At 35.6% G+C, this 18563-nt stretch overlaps 2 protein-coding genes across 2 annotated transcripts; both read right to left on the bottom strand.

The window, feature by feature from the left end:
• Positions 1-11136: 11136 nt before the first annotated feature.
• On the bottom strand, positions 11137-13914 carry LOC136037877 (zinc finger protein OZF-like). Its single transcript, XM_065720730.1, has 2 exons — positions 13812-13914; positions 11137-12707 (listed from the first exon to the last, which is right to left on the bottom strand). The coding sequence occupies exons 1-2, from the start codon at positions 13912-13914 to the stop codon at positions 11137-11139; spliced, it is 1674 nt and encodes a 557-aa protein (XP_065576802.1).
• A 1218-nt stretch (positions 13915-15132) lies between these two features.
• On the bottom strand, positions 15133-15933 carry LOC136037876 (zinc finger BED domain-containing protein 5-like). The gene has a single exon (XM_065720729.1). The coding sequence runs from the start codon at positions 15931-15933 to the stop codon at positions 15133-15135; it is 801 nt and encodes a 266-aa protein (XP_065576801.1).
• Between the last annotated feature and the right edge of the window lie 2630 nt (positions 15934-18563).

The following is an 18563-nucleotide window of genomic DNA, read 5'->3' as shown; positions in this document are numbered from 1 at the left end:
TTCCAAAAATGTTGTTGAATAAAAAAAAATTGAAGAAATGTTTGACTCCATCATCAGCTTACAACTACCTCCTAATACTGAAAGGCCGATTTATAGGGTGATGATCCAAATTATGAAAAAGACAATGGAATACGAGCTAATTTATTAATGAAGATCTACTGTGCAGAAGAGAGCGAGAGTGAGTAGGAAGAGCCATATTGGTACCAGCCGGCCTCTTGGCCTTAAACTGCTGGGGACAAGCAGCTCAAGTACTTGCATATCATTTTATAGAAAACGACCGATAGCTCATACTTTGATTAAAATACATAAGAAAACTAGTTTTTTTAACTGAAAGTAAGGAGCGACATTAAAACTTAAAACGAACAGAAATTACTCCGTATATGAAATGGATTGTCCCCTCCGCAATCCCTCGCTCTTTAAGCTAAAGCTTTTAATTGTTTTAAAAAGCAGAATTGTGGCAAAGAGTCAAACTTTAGCATCAAGAGCGAGGGATTGCGGAGGGGACAATCCATTTCATATACGGAGTAATTTCTGTTCGTTTTAAGTTTTAATGTCGCTCCTTACTTTCAGTTAAAAAAACTAGTTTTTTTTATGTAATTTCTGAACGTTTTTGAATTAATGCATGTTTGATTTTGACTCTCAACACGTAAACTATTCAAATGAAATTTGCATATTAATTCCTTTTTTGGCTAAATGGCTTTCTCTTAGTTTTGATCCTACGATTTTGAGAAATATGGGATGGGGAAGGAGGCCTTGTTGCCATGCAATTTTTCGGTTACATAAAAAGGCAACTATTAATTTTAATTTTAACGAATTTTTTTATTAGCAAAAAATATACGTAACTTTAGAATTAACTTACGTAACAAACTTTTATATTCTTTAATTTTAATATGTATATGAGGGAGTTTGTACCCTCGTTAATACCTCCTTCTTTACACTAAATCGTAAGTTTTGTCCCAATTCTTTAAGAATGACCCCTGAATCAGAAAGGCCGTAGAAAAAATAGTTGAAATTACTAAAAATACTATTGCATAAAGAGCGAGTCATTTATCTCCTCCTAAATACCTCACTCTTTATGCTAAAGTATTTTTAGAACCCCTCATATGCGTAATAATCTCTGTTCGTTTTAAGTTTCAATGCTACTTCTTCCTTTCATTTGAAAAAACGTTTTCATGTTTATTTTTCATTGTTTTCTTATAGTAATGCTAGAGAATCCTGCGCCCTTTTCATTGAATTTTTCTTCCCCCATGACAGATTCTTCCAAGGAAAGATCCCCCAACATAGCTCCCTCTCCTCAGCGCCACCCCCAAACAAAATAAAATCCCCCTGAAAACGTCTGCACTTTTCCCAATAACCATTACTATATGTAAACACTGGTCAAAGTTTGTAACTTGCAGCCCCTCCCCCAGGGATTGTGGGGGAGTAAGTCATCCCCAAAGACATAGTTATTATGGTTTTCGACTATGCTGAATAAAATGGCAATCTCAAAATTTTGATCCGTTGACTTTGGGAAAAAAATGAGCGTGAGAGGGGGCCTAGATGCCCTCCAATTTTTTGGTCACTTAAAAAGGGCACTAGAACTTTTCATTTCCGTTAGAATGAGCCCTCTTGCGACATTCTAGGACCACTTGGTCGATACGATGACCCCTGGGAAAAAAACAAACAAATAAACACGCACCCGTGATTTGTCTTCTGGCAAAAAATACAAAATTCCAAATTTTTGTAGATAGGAGCTTGAAACTTCTACAGTAGGGTTGTCTGATACGCTGAATTTGATGGTGTCATTTTCGCTAAGATCCTACGACTTTTAGGTGGTGTTTCCCCCTATTTTCCTAAATAAGGCAAATTTTCTCAGGCTCGTAACTTTTGATAGGTAAGACTGAACTTGATGAAACTTATATATTTAAAACCAGCATTAAAATAAGATTCTTTTGATGTAGCTATCGATATCAAAATTCAATTTTTTAGAGTTTTGGTTACTATTGAGCCGGGTCGCTCCTTACTACAGTTCGTTACCACGAACTGTTTGAAAGTCGTCATTTTTCAAGAGGTCAACAAATTGCTTACATTTGAATTTGCTATAGAAGTGATTATTATATTGTTAAAGGGTAAAAAAAGGGCATCGATTGGTATGCTTACTATATTGTTCAGTTAATAACATGAACCGTGATTCGTTTCCTAACTTGACAACCTTAGCAGAAATACGTTTTGGTGTAAGCCCTCTAACCATTGATGATTCAGATTATTTCAACTTCAGAGGTAGGCTCCAAAGCCATTGAGTTATATATGGTCCAAGATTACACCTAAAAAATTTTAAAGAAGAAGAAGGAGTTATAGATGAGGCTGTAGTGGTTAGAGAGGCTGTTCACTTGTTGATAGATAATCTATCCTCCCTCCAACCTAGGGCAGAATTAAATTTAAGAAAAAAATGTAAAATCTTCGCCCTCAAAACCATTGATTTGTTCTAATAGCCCGAAAAAAATTGATCCTTTTCCTCATCTCCAAAAATTTTGGAAATATAAAAACTTCAACCACACCAGTCTCAAAATAACTTATTATAATGTTATTACACTATTCCCTTATCCAATGGTATTCATTCGATATTACGTTGGTCCTCTGTATTAAGTCTTGCCTCTAAGTAAATTAGATCCCGTTTTACTGTTTTCCTTCTAAGCACAAAGAGTGTAAGATAGAGATATGTTTACTCTGATATATGACAATATCTTTTCTGGATTTAACGTCTATCTAAAAAAAATTATTTATTTAGCCAACATTCCCGTTCTAGCCCTACAACTTTCCTGCATGTTATTAAAATACATCTTCATTAGCTGAATGTCACTTAGACTTTTTCAACTGCTCTATATTTCTCAAATAGCTTTTCAACAATCCATGTCAACCTTATTTGTCTATTTACCATCTGATCAACGTGGCTAGTCCTTCTACAATTATATGATGGCTATAGTCAGAGTGTGCTAACATATTTGATCACCATTAGACCAATAAGACCATTCTTTAAAACTGTTTGGTACAATGTTCTCGAACACTAGATCAGCGAAGAAAAAATATATAAATCAGGAGGATCGAAGTTTAACTGAGCTAACAGTTTTCGGCTATTATATCTTCAGTTTTGACTTTCCAGATATGAATATTAAACGTGATAGCGACAGCTTGTCAATTTAAAAGAAATAAAAATTACTTAAAAAAAATTTTTCCAAGAAAGCATTCAATAAAGGAAAATAAAGTAGTTACATAATCTTAAAGGAGCAAAAATTGGCCAAATACATAGGAGTTAAACTTCACACACAGTTTACTACGATTTATTAATATAAAACTTCACCGATGTTTCTTCAAAAGGCCATAATGCTCTTAGCACTATAAAATACAGTATTTTTGGTACAAAATGAATCTAAAATTAAAAGTTTGGTTTTCTTGCAAAGGGAAAATTCCTTTTTAACTATAGAAAAGGGACAAAAGGAAAGCTCCAACTTTGTAGCCTGGCTTCAACTTTCACTGTATATGAAGTACTTTTGATACGATTCCTGTGCCTTAGCCATGAAGGGAGAAAATGAAACAGAAGACTCAGCCGAAATCCATAAAAAAATAGCTCGCAAAAGTGGTAAATCAGTTAACCAGTGAGAAAAATACTCTTTTTTTCAGACTCTATTTTTTAGTAATAATTCAGAATTTTTTAAAAGAAGGTATTATTATTCTAAGAACATATTTTGATGTGGTCTTGGAATGGTCACGTATCTTAAAAATACACAGTACTGATTTAAAAATCATTTCAGCTTCAAAAAGATACAACTTGACAAAATAACTTTAGCCAGTTCTTCTGACATCAAGCATTAGCCAAAACTATTTTTCACCCTATAAAAGAGCTATACAGCTTTTTAATTCATCAAGCAAACCTTGGTTCCAACTTTACTTAGAAACTAATACATTTCAGGTCTAATAAATTTTGTGATATAAGAAAACAAAAGATCCAAATCAAACTGTTGCTCTGGTAACACAATTAACAAAATAATTCGAAACATGTTCCCTTCTGCTTTCTAAAAGAGTGATTGGTACAAGACTTAGCAGCACTTGACTTTCTTTTTTTCCAAAGAAAAGATGGAAAGCGAATAATTTTTTTTTATTTATTGTCTAAAGATGTTAAAACACTTAAAAAAGAATAAAATACATCGGTTAACTATATTCCCTCATAAATATTGAGCCGAAATTATTAGGGAAATTAACAAAGCGAATTCAAATCATTTTGGCTTTTATGGTATTATTTTTTATAAGCATTGTATGGTATTATTATTGTTAATCTATCTAATGCTTTTGGATTCGCCTGTCTAAATATTTGATAAGGAATCGGCTCTATAAATAACTACTAGCTGTGGGAAATTTCTAGCACATAAAATATCAATGGTGTCATGGGCTTACATGGGGAATTTTCAAGTTCTTAAATCAGCAAGGAAGGGGGGGGAGGGACAACCTCAATTTTATGTTTCTAAATCTAAGATCAAATTTCTTTTAGAGTTATTTCTTTCGTAGAGAAGGCTAACACTCCTAACACTATAATTGGTAGAATAGTAGCACTGCCTAGGTAAAGGGTGGTATGTCTTTAATGTGATGGTACAATTTTTCCTTAGGCCACTTTCCAGAGGTGATTGTGTCAAAATTCTAGAAGGAACTCACTTAGTCGAAAACAGACTTGTAGGATCCTTTTAAATGTCAAAGTAACTAGAGAGGAACCCACCCCAACCCGACTCTCAAAAATACCCTTCCGCAACTCCTAAAAATATTCAAATAAAATTTTTAAATTGCCATTTTGTTCAAAATAATCGAAAGAGCCTGTAGCTATACCTCCAGGGTCGTCAAGATCCTTTAAAGCCTCAGGGACAGAGCTGTAGACTATGCAAAATGGCCATTGTTTTTTACATTACGTATGTAACATATAATACAATGGTACTAAGGAAAAACCTTAAGGAAGGTTTCCTTTAAGGAAGGAAAAGGGAATGTTTAAGGGATAGCATTCCCTAGTCCTAAACAGAAAGAAACTATGTGATTGCACGGGATTTACCTATAACGTAAGAAATAAGATAAGATACTATTTCTGAAAAATTACTAGTACAAGCCCAGACGGATCACATTCACAGCTTACAATCAAAAGGCACACACACATACAAAAAAAAATATAAAATATAAAAACTCGCAGAATTAAAAAGGGATAAATTGAATAAAAAAAAAACAAGGACAATTTGATCTTGTGGCTAAAACCTACAAAACACAATTTAGTAAAAAAAACAAATAAACTAAAATGCAAGGGAAAAGCCCACAAAAAAACTAGAACGGAATTAAGGAAAAGCTCACGGGGAGCATTTAGGGGAAAGCATTCCCTAGTCCTAAACGGAAAGAAACTATGTGAATGCACAGGATTTACCTATAACGCAAGAAATAAAATAAGATTCTATTTCTGATAAATTATTATTACAAGCCCAGGTGGGCCAAATTCACAACTTACAGTCAAAAAGCACATATATATATAAAAAAAAGAAGCAAATGTAAGTCAGAAAAAAATATATCAAAATTTCAAATGTGAAAACTCGCAGAATTAAAAAGCGATAAACTAAATATAAAAAAACAACAACAAAACGAAAATACAAGGACAATTTAATCTTGCGACTAAAAGCTACAAAACATAATTTAGTAAAAAAAAAAAAAACTAAACAGAAGCTACAAATAGGAATAAATAATTTAAGGTAAAAAGGGGGATCATTTATTTAATATTATTTCTTATACTCGGTATAAAAGTTCTTCTATATCTTTGAGCGGACAATTTCATTGGGGGTCAAAAGGAGGATTTTTGTTGAAACAGACCGAGGGAGGCATGGTCGAGGGGAGAAAAATTGATTAGGGAAAAGGGAATTTTTCAGGAGGTTATGTAAGACGTTGATGGCAAAATGCAAAGAAAATTTTGTTTTCCTTTCGTTTAGGATGACTTGACTGGCTTTCCGACAAAAAGAGATATAAAGGACTTTACCATCATTGAAAATAATTCTTGAGCACTTTCTGAGAACTGTCTGCATCCTATCAGACAATCAATTGGAAATATCCGGATGCCAAGCCAGACGGGTATAGTCAAGGATTGGGCGTAAAAATGAAAGGTAAACTCTCAACTAATAGGATTTAGGACAATTTTTACTTTGTTAAGGAGAGAAAGCGTGGTATTTACGAGTTTTAAAATATGGTTAATATGATAATCCCATTTTAAGTCGCTTGAGATGGTAACATTCGGTAATTTCACAGAAGTAACTGACATTTCAGGTACGGCTTAGGGTATTAAGTTTAAATCTAGGGCAGAAGGGCGTATTCTGAATTAACAGAAAGGCGTATCTGCAATATTTCACGAACGTCTGACGGTATAGAGTTGAAACTTCCAGGGAACGTTGAGGAGGGTAGAAAAGTAAATTCAAAAGACACCAATTTCAAACAAATTGTCAAAAGGGCGTACTTTCAGTACTGAAGAACGGCCAAGGTTACCATGTTAAAACTGTCATGGAGTGTTGAGAAGAATGCTAAAAAAATTCAATGAAAAACCTGCATCCAGGTTGTTAAAAGAGAGTATTTTCAGTATCACAAGATTAGTAGGGTATTAAGTTGAAAGTTTCAGGAAATACTAAGAGGGATGTTCATGTGACTCAAAAGATACTTCATAAATTTTGGTCGCAAAAACACATGTTTACTATATACAGGGGAAGAATGGGAATACTAAGTGGAAACTTCTAAGGTATGCTTAGGGGAATGTTGAACTAAACCAGACGATACTTTGAGCTTTGATGCTCTAAAAACGGCATTTCTGCAACAGCCAAGAACAGTTCGGGGTATGAAGTTGAAACTTTCTTGCCGTGGAAAACAAAATCATAATGTGCATCAAGATTGTCAAAAGGGATATTTTCCACATCTTAGGAACGATATTATGTTAAAACTTTCAGGAGATACTGATATAAATCTAAGAAGACCATATACATCCAAGTTGTCAAAAGGTAGGATCCATAATACATAAAATGTATCAGGAAGGGTATCAAATACATGTATCAATTACATAAGTACTTAATTTACTGCTTAAAATAGGTAAGAAATTTCAGAGAATATTATAGGACAAGCTGTTAAACTAAATCACAAGAAACAAAGTGCAAAGGGTCAATCTGCAAATACTCAAAAATAGCTAATGACAATAAGTTAAAATTTTTCACAGCATGTTAAGTTGGAAATTGAACTAATTAAAAAGCTCTAATTGCATTTAGGTTAGCTCGGTTGTATCACAGGAATGGCTTAGAGCATGGAGCTGAAGATTATAGAGAAAGTTGAGGTGAATGTTAAAATAAATCAAAAGAAAATATGTGCATCTAGGTTGTCAAAAGGCACACCTGGAATATTTCAGGAACAGCCAATGTCATTGGGTTGAAATTTTTAGGGGATAGCGACATGACCAAAAGGCATCAAGTGTATCCAGGTTTTGAAAGGGTATATCAACAAATTTCTAGAAACAGCTAAGCGATATTAAGTGAAGTTTTTCAGGGAACAGATAATGGCATTAAGTTAGAAAATTAAATGAATTGTTGAAGGTGATTTTTAACAAAATGAAAAGGCACTACGCGCATCCTGGTTGTCAAAAGCGCACCAGCAACATGTTAAAAACGGCTAAAAGTATTAATTTGAAACTTTTAGAAAGCCGTGGGGGATATGAACAACATTAAGACACTGTGTGTATCTTTGTTTCTAAATGAGTGCATTTGTAATATCTCAAGAAAGGCTAAAGATATCAAATTGAAACTTCCACGGATGTCTGAGGAGACTTTCAGCTAAATTGAAAGACACTATGTGCTTCCATTAAAGTTAAATATATGATATCCTAGCATCGTCTAAGGTATTGAGTTTAACTTTCCAGGGAAAATTGGGTAGTTAAAGTTAAAGCTAAGTTAGGTTATAGGACACTATGTGCATCCAGAATGTCCAAAGGGCGTGTTTGCAATCTCAAAGGTTTGGCGAAGGATTACATTTATGGCGTAAGGAACCCAGTTGAAACTTTATTTGACTGAGGGATCAAGTGAACTTGAAGTTTTTATTTGATATGAGAGGAGGAGGGAATGGGCTTATAAAGGGAAATAGATTTTTATAGAAGAGGTCCTAAAGCAGATTCTTAGTGCGAAACACTTATTTTCAGGCTGATCTGTTTGAAATTTCTGACCACGAAAACATGTCCACTTGAAAGTGCAGAACCAAGAAAATGTAATCAGAAAATAGTGTTGTACTGACTCGTGAAGGCTTATTTTTCTTCTTTTTTAAACAATAGTTAAGACGCATTTTTAATAAATGAGGCAAAAACTAATATATTTAACAATATGAGCAGTTTAAACATATTAGAACGTGATTAAATTTTTACAACAAAATAGATGATCATTATTCATCTATATTCAAAGTTGTAGCAGGATGGGGCCAGGATGACCTTAGTCCTATAGCGGGTCCCAAATTAAACAAATTTACAATAGATTGATTTCAATAATTATCCCCACTTCATCATTCCCAATTCCACAGTCCCATTTATGTTAAAATTTTGACCTACATTCGAATAACAAGATAGTCTTAATTCTTTATCCATTAGCGCTCTATGTTCCCACTTTCGTTTACTCTATTTTTATTTTGCCAAAAAAGACTGGCAAAAAAGATTCTTGTACCTAGTCGGAGCTTGTGCTAAAAAAAAGTATAAAATCAGGCAAGTTTTATGCTTTCCACAGAAATCTAGCCTGCAACTTCTGGCTTACCAGCAACTTTCTCGATATATCTGTGCTTGAATAGGAATCAGTTAAATTTTCAGAATTTTCTAAAATCTAGCTAAGTGTCTGTTTTGGGGAACCGGTGGTTTTGGTTTAAATTTCAGCAAAGGTGAAACTTTGAAACATCTTTTCTGGTGTTATAAAACTCATTGCTTACCGACATTAGCATCTAATGACTGCTTACATTAAAATGTGCAAAGAGTAAAAACACAGTATCGGGAATCTACGAGTTTTCCTGATTGGGGATGTTGGACCTTTCAGTACGAGAAATAAGTTTAACGGTTCTGCAACTGATTGCGAGTTTAATTTTAAAGACGGCTCCCAAACAGTGTGTATCGGTGACGGAAGCTGTCACTATAATAGACGAGCTAATTGATGACAAGGGACAACGATACAAATTTTTTTTATTCAGTTGAAATTTTAATTTATTTTAAATTTAAGCTCTGATCTTTAAGCTCTGAATTTTATGCAAGCTGCGCTCAGAGTTCATAGCTTACAACCCTTCCCCCGAGAACTGTGGTGGATTAAGCCGTCTTCAAAGTCATAGTTATTAGATTTTTCAACTATGGTGAACAAAATTCCTATGTTAAATTTTGATCGGGGGACTACGGGAAAAAAAATAGCGTGGGAGGGGGACATTTGGCTTCAAAATTCATTTGGTCACTTAAAATTCGGCACTAGAACTTTTAATTTCCGTTTGAATGAGCCCTCTCGCGATATTCTAGAAAATAGTGGGTTGATACGATCACTTCTGGAAACAAAAACAACAACAAATAGACACCCATCCGTGATCTTTCTTCAGGCAAAAAAAAAATCCACATTTTAAAAGACAGGAGTTTGAAACCTCTACAGCAGGCTTCTCTGACACACTGAATCTGATGGTGCCGATTTTCATTAGTGTTTATAAATTTTAGGGGTGTGTTTCTCCCCTTTTATCAAAAATAAGGCAAATTTTCTCAGGCTCGTAGCTTTTGATGTGTAAACTAAACTTGACGAAACTAATATATTTGATATAAGCATATAAACCCGATCCTTTTGATAAATTTCTTGGTATCAAAATTCCGTTCTTTAGCGTTTCAGTTACTTTTAAGCCGGGTCGCTCCTTACTTACATTTCGTTACCATGAACTGTTCGAATAAAACCTGTATTACCCATTAATTTCCTTATTTCAGACTTTTGTTTAACTGAAGAGCATTCTAAGATTAATACCCACTCTTCCGCCTTTTCTATATTTATCTAAGGCCTAATTGAAATTTAGACAATTTGGATATTAAAATCTTTTTAATACCGTACCTCTTTTAGGCATCTACCCTCCCCCATCTACATTATGACCCACCGCAATTCATTCATAATAGGTGTAAGAACTAAATAAAAATGAACAGGCATCTGTGGCCTCTCGGTTCAGAAAACAGTGACATTCCACATTTTTGTGTATATGAGCTTCAAACCTCTAACGAAGGGTTTATTAAATATGGTGAATCTAATAGTATTATTTCCATTAAGACCAACTCACTCTTTGGGATGGTCTCTGCCTTTTTTCTATAATTAGATAAATTTTTATTTCCTATATAACGCATGTGCTTAAATTAAATAAATTTTTATTTTTATTTCCACCCCCCCCCTACGTTTTATTTCCTACAAATTCATCCAACAATAATTTTGAGGTAGCCAATTATTCAAAATTAGTCCAAAAATCATATATTAAGGTCTTTAGGGTGAACAAAATCCCCCAGAGTCAGGGGATAAGGGTTGTAAGTTATTCCCAAGCGGCATGTAAGGTTTTTATGGAAGGGGTGATTGTGTGAACTTTAGAAGACGCTCATTTGATTTGAAATGTATAGTTATAGTTCCCTTTTAAAAATCAAAGATGATGGAGAGCAGCTAGTCCCCTTCCTCTAGTCAGTGGGCAAAGATGGAAGTTATACCCAGCGCATATAAGGTTTTATGGAACGGGTAGTTGCATAAACTTTGGATCGAATGGAGCTCATTTGATGGGAAGTTTTAGTGTCTTTTTAAGAGTCAAAAGTGAAAGAAAGAAAATCAATCTCCCCCCCCTCTCAGCCCTGTAATTCCGCAAAACAAATCCAAACGAAATTTCAAGAGACCTATTTTGTTCAGCAAAGTTGAAAGGTCTAGTGTTAGGGATGTCAGCCTCCCCAGAGTCTTCAGGACAAAGGCTATAAGTAAGGCAATTAGTTCGTTGTTTACGCATAGTATATGTTATTGAGAAAGGTATACATGTTTGAACTTCGCTTTTCAATAGGACGAAGGATATTCAGGTGAGCCTTTCAAGAATGTTGAGGGTAGTATTCAACTAAAACATCGGTTTCTCACCGGTATGAGCCCTTTGATGCCTCTTCAAAGAGCCCCGTTCAGAAAAGCATTTTTTACATACATCGCATTCAAACGGTTTCTCACCTGAATGCGCTCTTTGGTGCCTGTCCAAATGTGATGAATAAAAAAAAGTTTTCTGACAAACATTACACATAAATGGTTTTTCACCCGTATGCATTCCTTGGTGTTTTTTCAAATGTGCAGGTTGACAAAAGGTCTTGTCACATACATCGCATTTAAACGGTTTCTCACCAGTATAAAATCTTTGATGTGAGTTCAAACTTGCAAGTTGACAAAAAGTCTTGTCACATATATCACATTTAAATGGTTTCTCACCAGTATGAATTCTTTGGTGTGTGTTCAAAGTTGCTGCAAGAGAAAACGTCTTGTCACATACATCGCATTTATACGGTTTCTCACCTGAATGAAATCTTTGGTGTTTGTTACAATATGAAGACTGAGCAAAGGTCTTGTTACAAACATTACACTTAAATGGTTTTTCACCGGTATGAATTCTTTGATGCGTGTTCAAATGTGAAGCGCAAGAAAACGTCTTGTCACATACATCGCATTTAAGCAGTTTCTCATCGGTATGAACTCTTTGGTGCCTGTTCAAAGAGCCCCATTCAGAAAAGCATTTTTTACATACATCGCATTCAAACGGTTTCTCACCTGAATGCCCTCTTTGGTGCCTGTCCAAATGTGATGAATAAGAAAAGGTTTTGTGACAAACATTACACATAAATGGTTTTTCACCCGTATGCATTCCTTGGTGTTTTTTCAAATGTGCAGGTTGACAAAAGGTTTTGTCACATACATCGCATTTAAACGGTTTCTCACCAGTATAAAATCTTTGATGTGTGTTCAAACTTGCAAGTTGACAAAAAGTCTTGTCACATATATCACATTTAAATGGTTTCTCACCAGTATGAATTCTTTGGTGTGTGTTCAAAGTTGCTGCAAGAGAAAACGTCTTGTCACATACATCGCATTTATACGGTTTCTCACCTGAATGAAATCTTTGGTGTTTGTTACAATATGAAGACTGAGCAAAGGTCTTGTTACAAACATTACACTTAAATGGTTTTTCACCGGTATGAATTCTTTGATGCGTGTTCAAATGTGAAGCGCAAGAAAACGTCTTGTGACATACATCGCATTTAAGCAGTTTCTCACCGGTATGAACTCTTTGGTGCCTGTTCAAAGAGCTCTGTTCCGAAAAGCCTTTTTTACATACACCGCATTTAAAACGCTTTTCTCCAGAATGCACCCTTTGGTGCTGTTTCAAATGCTGCTTTTGAGAAAATATCTTGTCACTTATCTCACAATGAAATAATTTTTTCTCTTTATGAGTTCTTCGAAATCTTTCCAATTTTCTATTCTTGTCACTTTGCATGCAACTTTTCGAACCAGTTTTCTGATTTCCTAAACTTTTTCCTTCAGATTCAAAAGCACATGCGTTTGATAAACCACTCGTAGATGGTTTCTTTGAAACAAATAGTGACGCATTTCCCTGCAAGTGCGTTCCAGACACGTGTGGTGAAAAGTGACCTAAAATATAAAAGTCTATAGAGTAAAAAAAACGCGTAAAACAAAAAAATCAAAACAAAATAAAACAAAAAAAGGACCTTTCAATATGTCTCAAAAGTCTACAGAGAAAACAAACCCAAATAAAACAAAATTTCATACCTCAATATACCGAAAACAAGAAATTAATCTTTCAATATGTTTTAGAATTCTAGAGATAAAACAGTATATCTTTCAATATCTTTTGACAATTAATTTATTTTCGATTCCTCTTCTCTCCCTCGTGGTGATACTAATATCAGCTTTTAAAATTAGTTATTCTAATGCAATGAAAAATGCTGATGACTGCAAAGAAAAAGCTTAAACTCGGCTTCTGGAACCTGAGAACCGTGTCCCAATACTCTAAGAAGGAACAAGTCATTAAGCAGATAATTCAATATAAAATTGATATCCTAGCTCTTCTTGAAGTACGACGGACGGGTATGGGACAAAAATGAATAGGCAAAGATCATATTATTCAATATAGGTGCACCAATACGACAAGAGATTAAGGAGTGACCGTTCTGCCAACAAATGTTCCTGCCAAAGCTGTAAGTTTGACCCAATATCATCACGACTAAAAACGGCTAGATTCCTCGGTTCCCACACGAAACTGTCCCTAGTAGAATGTTATACCCCCACGAATGAAGCATCCAGAGAGGATAAGCAGAGCTTTTACAATGAATTAGTAAGTGTTTTTAAAGACATACCAAGATATGATGATTTATGCCTCATTGGAGATCGTAACACTAAAATTGGAAATGATTACAATTTATGTCTAGAGGTCCTCGGAAAGCATGGTATTGGAATGCAAAATGACAAGGGGAAATTACTGATTAATTTTGCATTTTCATATGATCTGCTGATAGGGGAAGTCTTTTCCCTCATTCAGACAAATATAAATACTCCTGGACTTCACCAGATGGTTGAATAAAAACCAAACTGATCACAGTCTCTTTAATAGGAAATGGCGCTCTAGTCTCCAGGATGTCAGAGCTTATATAGGAGCGGATGAAGAACCAGATCACAATTTACTGATAGCCATCATTCTCTCAAAACTAAAGAAACATACAGGTAAGCACTCACTACCTGCAAAACCACTTTTCGCATCAGCAAAGATCGATCTGTAAGAAATTCTGATGGCGCTCTCATCACCGAGCGATCGGTTGTGGATGACACATGGCCCAACCATTTTGGAAAGCTTACGAATAGACTGTCGCGTGAAGAGCTTCTCGACGTATCCTCTATATCTTACCTCAAGCTTGATATAAATACAGAATCCCCGAGTGTTGACGAATTACTAACAGGATCAAAGAAATTGAAAACAGCAACGCACCTGGCAAAGACCGTATCACGGCGGAGTTAATAATGGCATCAATCAAATCATGTATTTTTAAATTGCTGTTCTGTAACGAAAAATTTGGAAGACATCAAAAGTACCAACAGATTTGAGGCACAGAGCACTCATAGAACTCCTCAAAAAGGCGATAAGGCACTACTGAGAACTGGAGAGGCATTAGTCTCTCACCCATACCTGGTAAACTTCTTGCACTAATAATCCTCCACAGAACACAGAAACCACTCGACAAGAACTTGAGAGAGCAGCGACATGGCATTCGACCAGGACATTCGTGTGCCGGTGTGATCTTCACCCTAAGGGTGTTAATAGATGAAAGCCAAGAGTGGCAAAGTAAATTGTGCGTGGCATTTATAGACTTTAAAAAGGACTTAAACTCGCTGCATTGTGAGACTCAACAGAAACTACCAACCTTTAATGGGGTCCCTGAGAAGTTGGTAGCCCTCGTAATGGTTCCATATGAAGACTCTAAATGTTATGTCAAAACGACAAAAGGAAGAACAAAATATTTTCATGTCCTTTCCGGTGTTAAACAAGGCTGTTTGTTGTCACCTTTCCTGTTTGCCCGTACCATTGACAATCTGCTCCCCAACACTGGCACCAGAAGCACAAAAATAAAAGTGAAACGCCAGATTAATGATTTAAACTTTGCCGACGATATCACGCTTATTGAGTCCTGTGAACAGAGACTAAAAGAATTACTAGAAGCAGTACGTGATAGAGGCCGACTTATGGGCCCAAGAATCAACGCTGATAAAACAAAAAGTATAGCAGTAACGGATTCACCTTTACCACTGAGACGCAATAATCAGGACTGCTTTACTGTCTTCTCAACTAAGATCGGATCGTCAAAAACAGGATACTTATTGTCATATATAACGCAAATGTGTACAAGTACGTACAAAAATCAATGTGACACTTGAAGCTGCTTTTTTTACTAAAATACTTTGAAATCTTGGCTCGATGTCCCCAACTGCAACAATAAGGTCACTTCGTACACTCACTCTGTTTCTGTGTTTGGTTTTGAATAATGACATTGCAGAAAATGACACTTCACAAAGGTAAGTAGATGGCAAATGGCAACAAAACAGAGATGGCGATTTCACTTAGCTCCTTGTATTCTCTTTGCACCTCCAACCAAAACTGGAAAACAGTTACGTTTTGGAACTTCAGTTCTATGGCACGATCACTGGCAAGTTCAATTAAATTCTTTGTAAGCTTGTCACTAAGACCGGGGCCTGAGGTAGTATCTCCAACAAATGGATTTTGGATCCAATCCTGAGTTCTATCCTGGGCCACAATCGATGGAAAATATGACAAAAGTTCATTTCGCAGCTTTGTCAGATGTTCCCGAATACTATCACAGATTGTGTTGAGGCTATTAATTTCACTATCGTCCTCAAACTTGTCAAGGGTTGGGAAGACACTAACGTTGTTCCTTTGAACCCTTTTAAGCCAGAACTCCAATTTTTTAAAGAAAACACACATCTTCGAATTCCGAAATAGTTCGTCCATCTGGAAACCTTGCATTAAGAGATCCAGGTCATTCATTTTGTCAAAAATATCTGCAAGATAGGCTAGTTTGCAGACCCAGTCCTGTTTTTCAAAAAGTGAACTGAATGCAGACTTTTTGATCCAGAAGGAACATATGAACTTCTTGTCAGAGCTCAAAAGTCTATTAAAAATCTTCCCAAGAGACAAACAGTGAACCTTTGTGTACAGAAGTAAATGTTGATGTTCATAACCCATCTCTTCGTACATCAACTTGAACAGTCTTGAGGTCAGTGATCGGGCATTGATGAAGTTGATTACTTTTGCAGCCTCTTTAAGGGTATCAGGAAGAAGTGAGTTCATGCTTTTCGATGCAAGAGCTTGTGTTTGAATGATGCAACGCAACCCACTTCACATTGGGATTTTTCTTCCTTATTCAGGTCATGAGCCTATTATTCTTCCCTGTTAGGATGGCATCCCCATCAGTGCAAACTGATATACACCAGTCCCACAAGATACCTCTTTCTGAGGAAAAATGGGTCAGTCACCTTAAATAGTTTTTCTCCTGTTGTTCTCGACTTTAGGTTTTGATAAAACAGAATAATTTCTCTTATATCAGAATAATCTTGATATCAGATAAAAAAATCATATTGGCTTCACATGACAGATCAGTACTTTCATGAAATTGCAACGCAAATATCTTCGTCACCTTTATTTGCTCAACAGCCTAGCTGACAATTTCAGTTGCAATGTATTCTATTATAGTCCGAGAACGGGGGATTGAACCTTATTTTTCACACAGCCTTCTGATTGAAATACGGTTAGGCAGCCGGTAACCCAAAACAAGCCGTAGGCAATTTCTCTCGAAAACATCCAGGAAATCTTCATCCAATTTTCGGAGCACCCATGCTTCAGAGCCATATTTGACCATTCTCATCACTGTAGCTTCTAATACTCTAATTTCGGTTTGCAGACTAAACTTCCTATTCTTCCAAACTTTTTTAACTGTGAAAAAACACACTAAGTCTTGGCTGTTCTACTTTTCATATCTTCAATGCTTCCCCCGTCTTTTCTAATAATACTGCCAAGGTAAGTGAAGATGCCAAAAAGATCAATCTTTTTGTTACCCAGCACCACATTTTTTTCTTCACTTGCTCCTAGTCTGAGAGACTTAGTTTTCTTAACATTAATTTTCAAAGCTATTCTAGCATCCTGAACTCCTTAAACCTCTAAAAGTTCATTCATTTTGCTCACACTTTCATCAAGGATGCTTAAATCATCAGCAGAATACAAAGTCAAGTCTTCATCTAGATCTTGACCTGTCAAGACGTCTAGTTTTTAAATAAATGACACCTGTGATTTTTAAGTGAAGACGCGAGATCAGCCTTGTTGAACTTTTCTTTAGCAAGTACAAGTGCTAATTCTGGCTCAGGCAACCAGGTTTTAGTTGAAGATATAGTTTCTAATTCAAGGACTGTGTCTCGTTTTTGTTCCTTAGCCTAGAATGTCCCATCTTGTAATGATTGCTACAGAAAATGTGGAACTGGGTTATTCCAGTGTTCTAAGTGCAATGCATGGTCGCGCCCAGCTTGTACTGGTTAGCATCCACAACGGACGAATTTTCTCCAGGGACAACATTGTTGTCTGTGTGTTGTTGTTATGGTCTGTGTCTCGTTTTCTACAACGGACGAATGTTTTCCAGGGACAACATTGTTGTCTGTGTGTCGTTTTTGTTCCTTAGCCTAGCATATCTCATCCTTGTAATGATTACTACAGAAAATGTGGAACTAGGTCATGCCAGTGTTCTATGCGCAATGCATGGTTGCGCCCAGCTTGTCCTGGCATTACAAAAAGTGGTCGCCTAAAAAACCCTAAATGGTTATGCGTACAGTGCCGATCAACAATGGTCGTAAATGACGAGATTAATACCAACAATAACCAACCTGTAGTGATCCAACCACCTGAAGTTAAAAAATCCCACCTTATTTCAATTGAAGAAAATTCAATTAATTTCAATGATAATCAACTGGAAGTGATCGTTCCAATTGATATTGTTAATTCCCCATTCATACCTTGTGTTTCGAATAATGATCAAAATTGTTCCCCGGGATCGATTGATTCTGTTAAAATTACCACCTACCATCAATCTCAAATTACCCCACAAATTTCTTGCTCCAGTACAGATGAATTGACGTGCAATGCAAAAAAGGCTAGTTTGTTTGAGCCCCATCCTGTGAATATTGCCTAAAACAAGATGCAGAAGTCGTCAGTCTCAAGAAACGGATTATTAATTTCAAAGTTCTTTATGATAGCTTGTCTGATCTTTACGGGCGCCAGAATAGTGATCTCTTCAAGGACAAAGAAATCAAATTGTTAAAAGTCGGTCTTCAGCTCGCAATTGTTGAAGCTATACATACTTTAAATTTTCCTACACCGCCCAGAGTCCTTATTTAGCTGATACTTCCGCTCCAAATATTCATTACCAAAATTCTTCAGTTCATCAAGCAAGTGCTAGTGTACTTCCTTCATCAGAATTTTCTCAAGGGATTGAAAAGGTTACACAACCTTATCATACTGACCTCGCTTCAACCGAAGATAATTTATTGTTGAAATCCAGAGTTAAGGACACATCTTTAAAAAGTGACAATGCAGTTGAACTGACAAGCGGAAATTCTTACACAATGCAATCAAATGTTCAAAAAATGAGCTTAATGATTTTTGAAAAACAACGAATTTTGAAAAACAAGCTCTCGTGAAACACAGGGCACTATTATTTGATTTCCCAGCGACTTTTTTGCTTGATAGTTGAAGTGTGATTTGTTTGTATTTAGTGATTATTATGTTCGGTTGATTTGTTTTCGTCTTTAATTTCTCTTTTCTTTTGTTTTGCTCCGCTTCTTCATGTTTCTTTTTTATAAGCGGGTTTGTAATAAATTATTATTATTATTATAGTAGATATAGTAATTGTAAATATCTACACATTTGTAAATTTT

The sequence above is a fragment of the Artemia franciscana genome, chromosome 17, assembly GCF_032884065.1.
Source record: "Artemia franciscana chromosome 17, ASM3288406v1, whole genome shotgun sequence".
In the NCBI taxonomy this organism is placed as follows: Eukaryota; Metazoa; Arthropoda; class Branchiopoda; order Anostraca; family Artemiidae; genus Artemia; species Artemia franciscana.
Note: the sequence above shows the minus strand (reverse complement) of the source record. Positions and strands in the feature narration are given on the sequence as shown.

What these genes read in the sequence shown, in the direction of transcription:
- LOC136037877 (XM_065720730.1), bottom strand. Translation starts at nt 13,914, where the DNA reads ATGGTTGGGCCATGTGTCATCCACAACCGATCGCTCGGTGATGAGAGC. An exon ending in TGCGAAAAGTGGTTTTGCAG is followed by an intron (nt 12,708 to 13,811) that starts GTAGTGAGTGCT and finishes TTTATATTTTAG; the next exon opens with GTCACTTTTCACCACACGTG.
- LOC136037876 (XM_065720729.1), bottom strand. Translation starts at nt 15,933, where the DNA reads ATGAACTCACTTCTTCCTGATACCCTTAAAGAGGCTGCAAAAGTAATC.